This window comes from Lissotriton helveticus, chromosome 9 (assembly GCF_964261635.1).
Source record: "Lissotriton helveticus chromosome 9, aLisHel1.1, whole genome shotgun sequence".
NCBI classification, from domain to species: Eukaryota; Metazoa; Chordata; class Amphibia; order Caudata; family Salamandridae; genus Lissotriton; species Lissotriton helveticus.
In genome coordinates this window covers 530,694,586-530,706,799 of record NC_136070.1, presented here as the reverse complement: position 1 = coordinate 530,706,799, position 12,214 = coordinate 530,694,586, and the positions used below count along the sequence as shown (strand labels likewise).

The 12,214-nt window shown below is 43.0% G+C and overlaps 1 protein-coding gene across 1 annotated transcript in view; it reads left to right on the top strand.

The window, feature by feature from the left end:
- LOC144782821 (uncharacterized) overlaps window positions 1-12,214 on the top strand; it is a 169,975-nt gene that overhangs the window by 110,103 nt on the left and 47,658 nt on the right. Inside the window, exon 5 of the mRNA XM_078662099.1 lies at window positions 6,422-6,520. Coding sequence (XP_078518225.1) covers window positions 6,422-6,520 — 99 coding nt within the window. The remainder of the gene's footprint in view (window positions 1-6,421; window positions 6,521-12,214) is intronic.

The following is a 12,214-nucleotide window of genomic DNA, read 5'->3' as shown; positions in this document are numbered from 1 at the left end:
TTAATTACAGAACCAAACAAAGGGTCGACATGGCACACATCCCTGTGTGCCATGCCCACAAACCCACTGCCCTGGCATACATCAGTCACCCCTCTAGCTGGGTGCCCTATGCCAGTGATGTGGGCACAGGTGCATGAACCCTGTGCCCCTACAGTACCCAGGGCCATTCCTGGGCACTGTAAGTGCAGTGCTGCCATTAAGAGTATATGGTGCTTGGAGGTTGTCATTACGAACCCCACAGCACCATAATGGCTAAACTGAAGACTGATAAGTTTGATATCAAACTTCTCAGCCCATTAAACCCACACGGATGCAAGTGTGGGATTTAATGTAAAATACACCCGAGAGGCCATCTTAGAGATGCACCCTGAAACCTAACCTACAATCCACATCTGGTCTGAGTGGCTGCCCAGGCTGCCACACAGCAGCCATGTTGCTGGACCCCTGGGTGGAGAGCCCCCGCTCTCCTGGGCCTGCAACAATGCACAACCCGGGCGAGGTGCTAGGACTCCTCCCCCAGGATGGGCAGTGGGAAGCTTTGAAAGGCATGCCGCCTTTCTGAGCTTCTCCAGGCCACTTGCTGTACTCAGCAACTGGCCCCCACCAGTTCTAACCCTCACTCTGGCGGGAAGACTGGCGGGAAACCCTACGTCAGGAAGGGGGGTATGCCAGCCTGTGCCAACCCCACCCCTCAGGTGGGAGAGGTGAGGTAAAGCACGACCCCGGGCTCCGGTCATCTTGAAGATGGGGAGCCCTGCCCAATCACAGCTAGGCTCCTGCCCCCTACCATAGGCGAGGAGCAGGCTAGGGGGTGTACCCACCCCAGGACAGGGACCTATTAGTCCCTGCCCTTGCCCTACCTGTAACACCCCTAAACTTAGTATTTAGGGGATCCCTGAACATTACTTCCTCAGATCCCGATAAGAAAAGAAGAAAGAAGATCAAGAAGAAGCAGGCCCGCCGTGCAGCTGCTAACAACAGGAGAACACCAACTGACTTGGCCCCAGCCCTACCGGCCTGTCGATCCTGGAACCTGCTTTTGCTTAATCCCAGTGACTCCTGCGGACAGCAACCTTGGAACACCCAGAGGACCTGCCTGCCTTGACCCTCTTAAAGACTGGGACTCCCACAAGCAGAGGCTCTGCTTCAACAACCATACCCCTGGCGCCAGCCAGGAAGCACAGGATTAACCCACTCTGCACCTGCCGTGCCCGGCCCATGCCCAAGTGATCCAACACCACAAGGACGTCCCCCCGGCGACTGGGAACCGAAGTCCAGTGCCCAAAGACCCTCCTCGACGAACCAGTCAACGCCTGCAGCCTCAGAACCAGGGACCCCTCCAACCGCAACCAGCTGACGCCCAAAGACACCCCTGCACAAGACGCCCTGCGGCTCCCTGTGCTTCCCTTTGCGGTACCTACCTCTTCTTCAAGATCCCAATTTACCTCTCAAAGTGGTGGTCGCACCTGAAGAATCACCGTCCCCAAGTCTGCAGCCTTTGTTCCCTTTTTACCTTTCCCATTGAATAACATTGAGCGCCCGACAACTCAAAAGCACCCTGCACCCAGCCACCTGAGTGCCTCTGGCCGTGCACCCTGTGTTCTATCCTACTTCCCCATTTGCCCTGAGCAAGTGACCAGGAGCCCAGCTCCCACAGCCGCGTGGCCTGCTAGCCAGCAGCCACCAACTGGAGGCCCCCTGCCCCTCTTTGGATAACCATGGGCCTAACTAGCTCTGCACCTGGCTGCCCCTGTGCCGCTGAGGGTGTACCAACTGTACCTACCTGACCCTGAGGGACCCCTGAGTCTCTGCCCAGAACCTTAACTTCACCAGTCGAGTACTCACCTGGAAACGGATAACTCACTTACCTGCCTTAGGATAACAGTGACTGGTTTGACTTGAAAAATATTTTAAGTGTGAAGTTTTGAAACTCTAAAATATTCCTATAAAATCAGCCGAATACCGAATTCCAAAGTACTCACCTTTGATCAGGAGAGAAGCCAGTACTGTACCTTGTAGCCCAGTACTGAACCGCAAAAGTAATCCTAACAGGGTTTACTAGTAACCTGAATTTTCTCCATAGGAATCCATTGTCTGCTTTTCTGGGAAATTTCTTCTGTCTACTTTTGAAAAATGTAAATATTCCTTAAAAATCGTACCAACTACTGAAACGTAATTTCTTACCTGTCTTAAGTAGAGATCCCAGTGCTGGACCTAGGAGCCCAGTACTGGATTACAAAGGTAATGAGAACATACTTTACCTGTAACCTGAATGTTCTCCCGTTGGATAACATTGCTAGATTTTCACTGAAAAGTTTCTAAGTGTGAACTTTTAAAATACCTTTTTATTCCTTAAAAATCATTGCAATAGCCAAAACGTTTTTACTAAACTGTTTCCAGCTTAGACCCCAGGACTGAATCTAGGATCCAGTCCTGGACTTACCAAAGTAATCTACAAAGTAATCAACTGTATTTTTGTAGAAAAACCCATTGAGCTCAATTCTAAATTGTGTTTAGAACTGTGTTGCCTATTGCAACCCCTGTACCTATTGTGTTTACAAAGTCATTACCTTTCTGCAAAGCAATTACCTGAGATCCCTCATTATTGAGAAAAGTATATTTTGATACCTGTTGGTTCTAAAAATAAAACAACTCTATCTTTTGATACAAAAACAATTGCCTGGAGTTCAGTCCTTGAGTGTGTGAAACCTTTTGCTGACTGAGTGTGTACAACAAATGCTTTACACTGTCCTCTGGTACTGCCTTACTGCTCAACCAAACTACCACTTTTGAGAGTAAGGTCAGCTCTGACTTTAACCTCTCTTATACCTCTGGGGTTTGTGGTCTCTATGCACACTGTACCTTACTTTGGTCCATTAAATATAGAGCAATTTTCTCACAATTACCATATCCAACTCTCTTCTCAGGTTATGTCATCTGCTGACTCTCGCACTGTGGTAGAGTACATACATTTTCATCATGGATTTACTTCCACAGGACAGGCAGGAAATGGGACCTCCAGTACATTATCCCCAAAATCCTGTATGAGCATATATGATAAAAATGAAGAACAAAACATGGCTAAAACTAGAAATGGCTGATTTCCAAAGGTTCAACACCTCCAAGTCCTTTTCCAAGATCGTAATGTTGCTAAGAACAAACTGATGCCGGTGTCCTTGGTCAACACAACAGTTAGTTCCTGTGTCCAGTGGACAGGGGAGGTAAAGGTGGTTGAAAGTAGAGAGGATGTGTCTGACAGCTAGATTGCTGACTTTGGTGCTGGAAACCAAGGTTCCAGCTTCGGGGTTAAGTCCACATCCTGTGATTCTGGACAAATCACATAATCTCCCCTTTCCTGAATGTGTCCTTGTGTAACATAACCAGTGCTCATGTAAAGTACTCCTATAACATCGGGTCGAGTTGTGCTAAATAAAACTGACAATTTTAAGTACAAATATCCTAGAGATATTGACTCATTTGATTCCCAACTAATCAGGAAATTGAATACCTTTGCAATATCCCAAACTGAATTATAGCTTAATACTGGGGGCTTATGTAATAATGCTTTTCATTAAACGACGAACCACAACATCCTGTCCCACTGATAATTAATTTACTAACTCATAACCTGCAGCAATCACCAAGCTATACACATTTACTGTCCTGTATGATAGACCATCCTCAAACCTTTCCAATAAATAATTTGCCACCTTCACTGAAGACACTGAAACAGAATCAAAGTCCCTCTCCATGCACAATGCAAACCCTTTTCTGTCAAGCTAATCTATACATCTTTCTTGTTCCCGGAGTCCAGGATTTCTTATTAAGTGCCGAAGGCCTGTTACTTCCCAAACTCTTCTTAAATTCCCAATACCATCAACTTAAATTGATCTGTTAATACTACATTTTGCACCTCCCTGGCTGAGCCCTGCAAGAGATCTGGAAACCAAGGCACCTGAATGGGAAAGTTCAACTTCCACAATTAAAGATGGGTGCCTAATGACAGTACACATCAAATATCCAATGGGGTTCTTCCCATTTACCCTTTTTCTTTCTTCCTTTCATTCTATACCCCAAAGTTTCACTTTTGAAAATTAATACATGCCCCCAAAATGGTGTGTGGCACTCTCATTGGCACCCAGCACTCTTCGCTAGCCTGTTTCACAAAGAAAAAGCTGTCTGTGAAAACTCCTGCATGGGCAGCACCAAGAACAGGCAACATTTAATCTTCCAACGTTGCCAGCTCAAGAGGCCGCTGTGCTGAAATGAATCTGAGCTCCCAACTGAGCTACACGTGGCTGACCCAGTATATGCTGAAGCCGGTGCATGGCCCACAACTTTCGGAGCTCTCTGTGCGGCCGGCTCAAGCACCCAGCATGCACTTAATCCAGCCGCACACTCTCTACTGCCACGTCAAACGGGGCCCGGGGAGATAGATGCAAATATGGTAAAACTCTACTGAAAATACTATTTAAAACATTAAAACTTGTACTCACCATCTATTATGTTTCCCAAAGCCTCTAATCCCAAAAGGTCTAATAACAAACAGGAAACAGATGTGTGATACATGAGCAAACAACAAATACTCCTTCTGAAAAAGATAACCCTGAGTTAATCATTCTTAAATTGTATTATCCATAATCAAACAACATACACATCAGCCAAACCAAATGTATTTCGCTCACCACACAAGTCTTAACTGCAGGAGCAGCAGCAAAAAAGAAGGATGAGGGTTGGGGGTGTTTTTATTCTGTTGAAATTCTTAAGTTCTAAATTATTTAAAGGAGCTGCTGGGGGAGTGGCAATAAAGGATAATGCATAATTTAAGCCTCCGGGTCTTGCCATAAAATTGTATTTTACTCCTAGAAAGACAAGGTTCATTTCTTCTCCTTAACCTACTAAAAGTTTGCTTAGATATGAATATACCTTAAATAAATGAAAAGACAAGAGGCGTTTGGCAAAAACGGAACACGTTGGTTTAATTGAATGCTGCAGCTAGAAAACCTGAACAGAGTGTGTCTGCTCAAAATCTCTCGATGCACAAAGTTGTGGCCATTAATTTATACAGTTCATGATGTGGAATAAAATGATCTCTACAATCCTAAAGAGCATCTTAATTGTAAATCAATCAAACATGTCCACCTGATAAGGACACTGATGGCTCTCAACCATGGAGAGAGCTAATGTGGCCCAGTGTGTATGTGTCCAGATGTCCGACATGAGGAGTGTGTGATCACTACATGTGGTGTGCATGTCGTGTCCTAAGTGGTTGAGTCTATCTATCTACATGTGGTATCTAGCTTTGTTGGATATCTGGGGAATGCGAGCCTTTGGCCAAACGTGTTGTATTGGGGCAAATTACATCAGACTTCTTTGTGGTGCAACTATCTATATGTGGGATCAATCAGGGTTTTCCCTGGGTGCAATTTTGTCTTTAGTTTATGGGGTACCCCACCTCTGACCTGTTACTTGATAGACATGGACGTGGGTCGCAGGACCTACCTAACCATGCATCTCTGACTCGGGGTTGATGGGGAGGTCACCTTGATTGAATCCGACAGCAATGACGTGAGTTCATTGGAACTCCTAAGAATAATAATGCAGCCACTGTATCATTTTTGTTGCCATTATTACCATTGTGTATATAGTTGTTATCTGGTACATTGACATAGTTCTTTCTGGTTTTGCTTTGGTCTGAATGTACCTTGACATTGTTGTTACTGGCAACATTCTTATCATACAAGCATGGATTGTGTCATACATTGGTATAATTATTGCTGATGTCGGCACAACTGTACGGGCACAAGTTACGGTATAACATGACATTGCATTGATGGGCATTGACGTAGTTATGCAGGCACAGACTATGGCATACATTCACATTGCAGTTACTGATATTGCCATTGTCACGCTGCACATGTTGGCATCGTATTCACCCATTCCGACATTTGAAAAGGTAAACATATTTCAGAGTAGTGGCAAATTTCGAAAGCCACTCTTCTTCTGTATAAGCTGTTTTCTTGGAAGAGCCCTACATATGATCAAAAAATTTAAAATCTGTCAAACAATAACCTGTTTTTATAAAATCTCAAGTCACATGTATAAACATTTAGGGAGCTACAGCTTGATAATGCATGGATGAACGCCCAAAACTGGCTACCTTATTACAATTAATGGTGCTCAATAACATTTGATACACATGCAAAAAGAAATAATTTCAAATTAGAATTCATATTTTCTGGGTCTGTGAAGCCATTGTGAATAGACATTTAAAGATAGGTCAAAATCAGTTGGAAACTGTTCATTTAAGATTTAGATTACCTAAGTCTGACTGAAATGTAGCAATATGCTACATTATAAAAAAGACAGTGTTATGTTTCATACTTGTGAACAAATGTTCTGATCTATTTCTATTCTACAGGATTTCAGAGAGACAGTTGTTAAAAAGCGCAAAACCCTGCGGAGGAAGCCCTCTAAAGCAGGATGTGGTGTTGAGATAACGGAGGAGTCAATTATAAAGGTACAACAGATACCTGTTCATATCTTTTGAAATGTGTTTATTTAAATTGCTGCCATTCACAGTTTGTTTCCACAGGAAATGGCTAGGAATTTGCTTATTAATTTGGGATTGGTACCCTACCTGTAGCAACCTAATAAATCCACTTGGGTTAGGTTAAAACAAACTCCCTGGAGAACAGATGCTCAACTCCAATTAGCTGTGACGTAAGCAGCAGCCAATTCACCAGAGAAAAAATAAATACATTCAAGCAGTGTCAACAATTATAAAACTCAGAAATCAACACAATAAATTCCCCAAAACTATTTAGAAACCTAGAGAAAATGTAATGAGCAGATGACACTAAAATCATCAAAACTTTCAGATTGAGGAATAAAACAAAACATAATCCCATTCTGATCCTACTGACCTCCTTTTCTTCTCACCTATCCCCCTTCTGTCATTGCAAGTAAAATAAATAGGACCTTCGTACTATAGTTTAGAGATTTCTGGGTAAAGTTTCACATTAGAGCTGGATCACTTACAATGTTCTCATTGTCCTGGGGCATGTCAAGGTTATGAAGTCTTAAGCAAGGTATTGCTGAGCTAGGCCGAGGTTTTCTCAAAGTTATTTTCTTCATCTTGTACCATGTAAGTGGATTTCTCCATCTCCGCACATAACTGGTCTTTCCATAACCATTCATAGATACTCGGTTTCTGAGATTCTCCCCACTTAGCTTGAATTGTTTGTTTCACTGCAAGCAGGAATATATTTCTAAAATTCTCACGTTCTTGAAATTTCCAATCTTGTTCCAGACATCCAACCTAGGAGTATGGTAAGTGGTTCCCTTGCTATTGGTGCATGTATCATTGTTCTGTCTAGGACAACTCCCAGAAGTGACTGAGTTTCAGTCAGAGCCAGACAATGTTCCCTCTTTCCCCGGATACAACTTTTCCAGCACTGTGTTGAGTGAGATTATTTGATGATATACAAACCTCTTCGTGTCCAGTGCCAGTGATGCAGTGTCTTGCATGCAACCTTCCCTCATTGAACATATTAAACCCCTTTGTATTTAGCATATCACAGGGTTGCCCATTGGTCCTAGATTAATGCCCAGCTCCTACTCCCACTTGAGCTCTGTAGCAGTCTTAATAGGTATAGTTTCCTAAATAAGTTTTTTATACATTTTGGGAATCACATGTGTATCATTATTTACTTTCTGCCGCAGTTGTCTGTAAGAAAATGGCTCTTTTTGCGTGACCATCCCCAGCTACATACACCGAGAGAAGGATGTGTCCTTATTGGGAGTGGCCAGAATAGCCGCCCAAGGATGCCTCACTTCTCAGGTGGAATAGAATATGATAGCCCATTGGCTAGTTAGTCGCCACCGCCTTCCATTCTTGTAGTGGGCATAAAAGTGGATCCTGGCAGCCAGACGCCAGATCGCATCTGAATTGTAGAGAGGACAGAAGAAGGGCTGCCCTGCTATTCCCTGCATCCAGCACAGACAGGCTGCAACAAAACTGCACTGCACCTGCTGAACATAAAGACTAGCAAAGTAAGGACAGCACTTGTTGTACTCCCCTAATGGAATAGTTGCCACAAAAGCTGAGAGGCTTGAGAGCCCAGTGCCAAGAAGCATTACTCTGTTAGCTGCCTAAGTGCAGCCTGAGAGACCAAGCCCTGACCCTCAGAATGAGCTGGACCTGGGAGATTCATCTGAGGGTACTCAAGTCAGCCAGTAACAAAGTCATCTTAAGTTAAAGGAAACCGCTGGTTTTACTTTTACCTAGAGAATAGCAGACCAGTGGCAACTGGTCCTGATTGGAATTAACCTAGACACTATGGGAGATAGACCCCTCAAGCTATAGTCGCCCCCCTTCATGTTTCAAGACATAGGGGTGGCAACAGGAAGATCCACCACACCAGCTCATCACCCCCAGCTTCTTCAGCATCCTTCTTCAGCCTGTATCCCTTGCATCAGGTTCTCTCCATTGACTTCAATGGCAGTTTTACCTAAGGATCTCAAACTGGACTGGAAACTGCTAAAACTGACAGCTTACTGTCCGCTTATACCTGATAAGTCCCTATGACTGGCTGCCTATTGAGTTGGCATGTTCAAGAGTGCCCATATAGATGTTTTGCTTATCATGCCTAATCCTAAACTAATATCTCAGTAGATTACAATGATTTATTGCACTGAGTGAAAAGCAGTAACTTGTTTCTTTAAAAATTCAAGTCTCTGGAACCCTTTCAAAGATTTCTGTCATTGATGTGTTTTTGAATTTTTTTTAAAATATTATTTTTATTGCAGAATTTTAAATACAGAGTTTCTTTATCTGGACCTGCAGTTTAGCTGACATCAGTGCAGTCTGAGCGGTTAAGAAAGCTTGACAAAACACGGTATCTGTAATATCCAGTTTAACTTGCCACCTTTCTGAGCACATCTCCATATTGTCCTTCATCAACCCACTTAAAAGAATAAATATAGTCCCTATACGTGGGTGGGCTCCATTTGGTAATTTCTCCACCAATTCATTATTTGCTATTCTTCCTTGCCCACCCCCTTTCTTTTGTAAAAAGTCCCTTATGTGGAGAATTAAAAAAACTCTTTATGGCTAAAATTAAACTTGATTTTAAGTTCATCACCGACACAGTACCTGACTCTGAATAAAAACACCCTATTTTGGTAATCCCAGACCTCAGCCACTTATTCATACAGGAGTCTGAAAGATCCCAAGAGATTCATGTAACCCTGAAGTGTAGTATAGAAATTGAACCTGCCTAATCCTAAAAGACAGTAAATAGAGCCCCATATTTAATAGACAGTCATGAGTGTCTTAAATCTGACTCTCATGTAGTAACCCAGCTCAAGATGGCGCCATAGGCCTCCCCAAGCCTTTGCCCCGATTAATAATTCAAAGGGAGAGGGGTTTGTCGGTTGTTCTTTACTGGGAAATTCACTCAACAAAATTGTAAAATGCACTAGAGCCATAGCCTAATAATACAATTTTAAACTAGGTAAAGCTAGACCCCGCGCTCTTTAGGAAGTGTCAGCCATTTAAGCGACCTTCTGGGTCTCGAATAAGCCCAAATAAATATGTTAAAAAAATATATTGTCAAATTTTTTGAACGAGAATAGCTCTAATTATATATAGTAATTTGGGAAAATACACAATTTTTAGTAGATTGCACCTACCCACCAGAGTGAAATGCAGATTACCCAACTTCCTCAATGCACATTTCGTTTTTCCGGCTACCTGTGTTAAAGTTTCGTCAACAATAGTATCGAAATCTGCCCTAATTACAACCCCCAAATAGCTAGCACTCTCGACTACTCTGTTGTCCGTCATAGTAACATACTCATTAATAACCACGGGGTTACAGGTGGCAATCACCACATCATCGGCATTGGCCAGAACTGAGGTGCAAAAGCCATTCAGCACTCCAGGAGATATGCATGGATTAACTTCCAGTTTTTGTAAAAAGAGATCTATATAAATTGCAAAAAGCAATGGTGAACAAGGGAAACCTTGTTGAGTCCCTCTTGTTATGCTCAGGAGTCTGGATAGTCCACCATTAATATACACACTCTAGTTGCTGGATTTGTATATAAGGCTCTGACTGCCTTGATGAAGTTAGGACCAATCACCTTCCTCTGCATTACAGCCCAGAGAAAGTGCCAGGAGACCCGATCACATGCTTTCTCTGCATCAAGCAGGATTGCGCCATAGGGTCTCCTGACACTTGTACTGAGTCAAAAAGGGAAATTCTTCTTCTTATGTGTTCAATGGTCCCCCTCCCAGGTATAAATCCATGCTGATAGTTGACCATCATTTGTCCGATCACACGGGACAGACGGGAAGCCAACACCTTTGAGTAAGCCTTAGCATCGCAGTTGACCAGGGTAATTGGCTGGTAAGAGCCAAGCTATTGAATTGGTTTATTCTTTTGGGGAAAAACAATACTTTTTGCGTCCGCCCATGACTTCGGCAAGGTAACTCTCAACATTACATCTTTTAGCTGTTCTGAGAATATCTTATTAAAATCGGAAGGTATTATATCGGGCCCCACGGCTTTCCCATCTGATATGCTCAAAAGTGCCAATAGCAACTCATCCATAGCCAAAGGTGCCTCTAAGTACTCTTTATCTTCTTTCTTTAATAAAGCCATAGGCACTACATTTAAATAATTACTAAGGGAAATTTGTTTTTTAGGGCCTATCCTCTCGGGTTCTTTGGTGTACAATTTTTGATAGAATTTTTGAAAGGCCTCTTGAATCGCTTCAGAGTCAGTGACTATACCTAAATCAGGGTCCCCGATATTAACAAATTCTGTCCATACATATTCCTGCCGAGTTCGTACCACTAATTGATGACCTATTTTATCACTGTTCTCATAGACCATTTCCTGATAGATAATGGCTCTGTCTGCTGGTTTTTCAAGAGGATTTCGCTAATGGCCACTTTAGCTATCACAACCTCAATCTGTGCATCGGCTACCCCAATACCAAGCTGTGCGGCCACTACCAGTTGCGTTTCTGCTTGCGCAAGTCTTAAGTGAAGGTCTTGCATCTTCCGTTTTTCATCTTTCCCTTTGTTCAGAGACAACTGAATAGCTTCCCCCTGAATACTCGTTTTTAGGGCATCCCAGACATAATAAAATGAGGCTGTGCCTGTGTTAACCTGCAGGATCCACGGTATCCACTCCCTCATATGTTTTCTATAATTTTCATCCAAAAGTAGTGCTCTTTCAAAGGTCCAAGTCAAACTACTTGGCCTTACTCCCATCCCGACTAATTTCAGCACAAGCAGATTATGGTCAGATAGGAGTCAGGGGTATCTATCTATTTGACACTTTTGCAGAATAGAAGAGGATACACAGAAGTAGTCTAGTCTTGAGTGTTTACCAAGGGGATCTGAAAAAAAGGTAGAACAGTCTTCTAGAGACCTTTCCGCGGCCCAGACATCCTTTAAACCGTGTGTACTACATAAATGAGAGTGCTAAAAGCACTCTAGGTTTCCCACCTACATACTTTGGAAAGGATCCCCAGTTCTTGGGTAAGTTTATGTTAAAGTCTCCACGAAGGATAATGGGTAATGGCCAGTGAGCAAATTTGTTTGTTAGATAGCTAAAACCCCCAGGATCATCCACTATGGATCCATATACTGAACAAAGAGTGAAAGAGTCACACACCAATAAATTGCACTTGGTGATCACCTATCTCCCCATATGATCTGAACATGTTTGGGAAAACTGTATTTTATTGTGTCAGGCTAAAATGGCTACACCGCGGGGGCGTGAACCTTGAGTGGACCCGCCTATCAGTCTGTAACCCAAGGTATTCAACAGGCCCATCCATGAGTCTTCCGTGTGGGTTTCCGGTAGGCAGAGGAAATCTGCTTGGGGTGTGTGCAACCCTCAATGCATCCTCTGCCTGTTTTTTAGAATCTTTTATCCCACATATATTAACAGTAGCTATGCAGAGCTTCCTACTGGAGGTGTTTTTTTAAAGAAAAAAATGAACTCTATTTTTATAAATTGGTGTAGAATTTTTAATGTGTTGCATTTTCTTCTTCTGTCCGGTCTTCTAACTTCTACATGCTTTGCACTTGCTCCTTTGATAAAGCCTGACTGCTCTGTGCCACAGCAACCCAGGACGGAACTAAGGTTTTCCAAACAAAAATAGCTGGACCTGATACAGAATTGTGGCATTA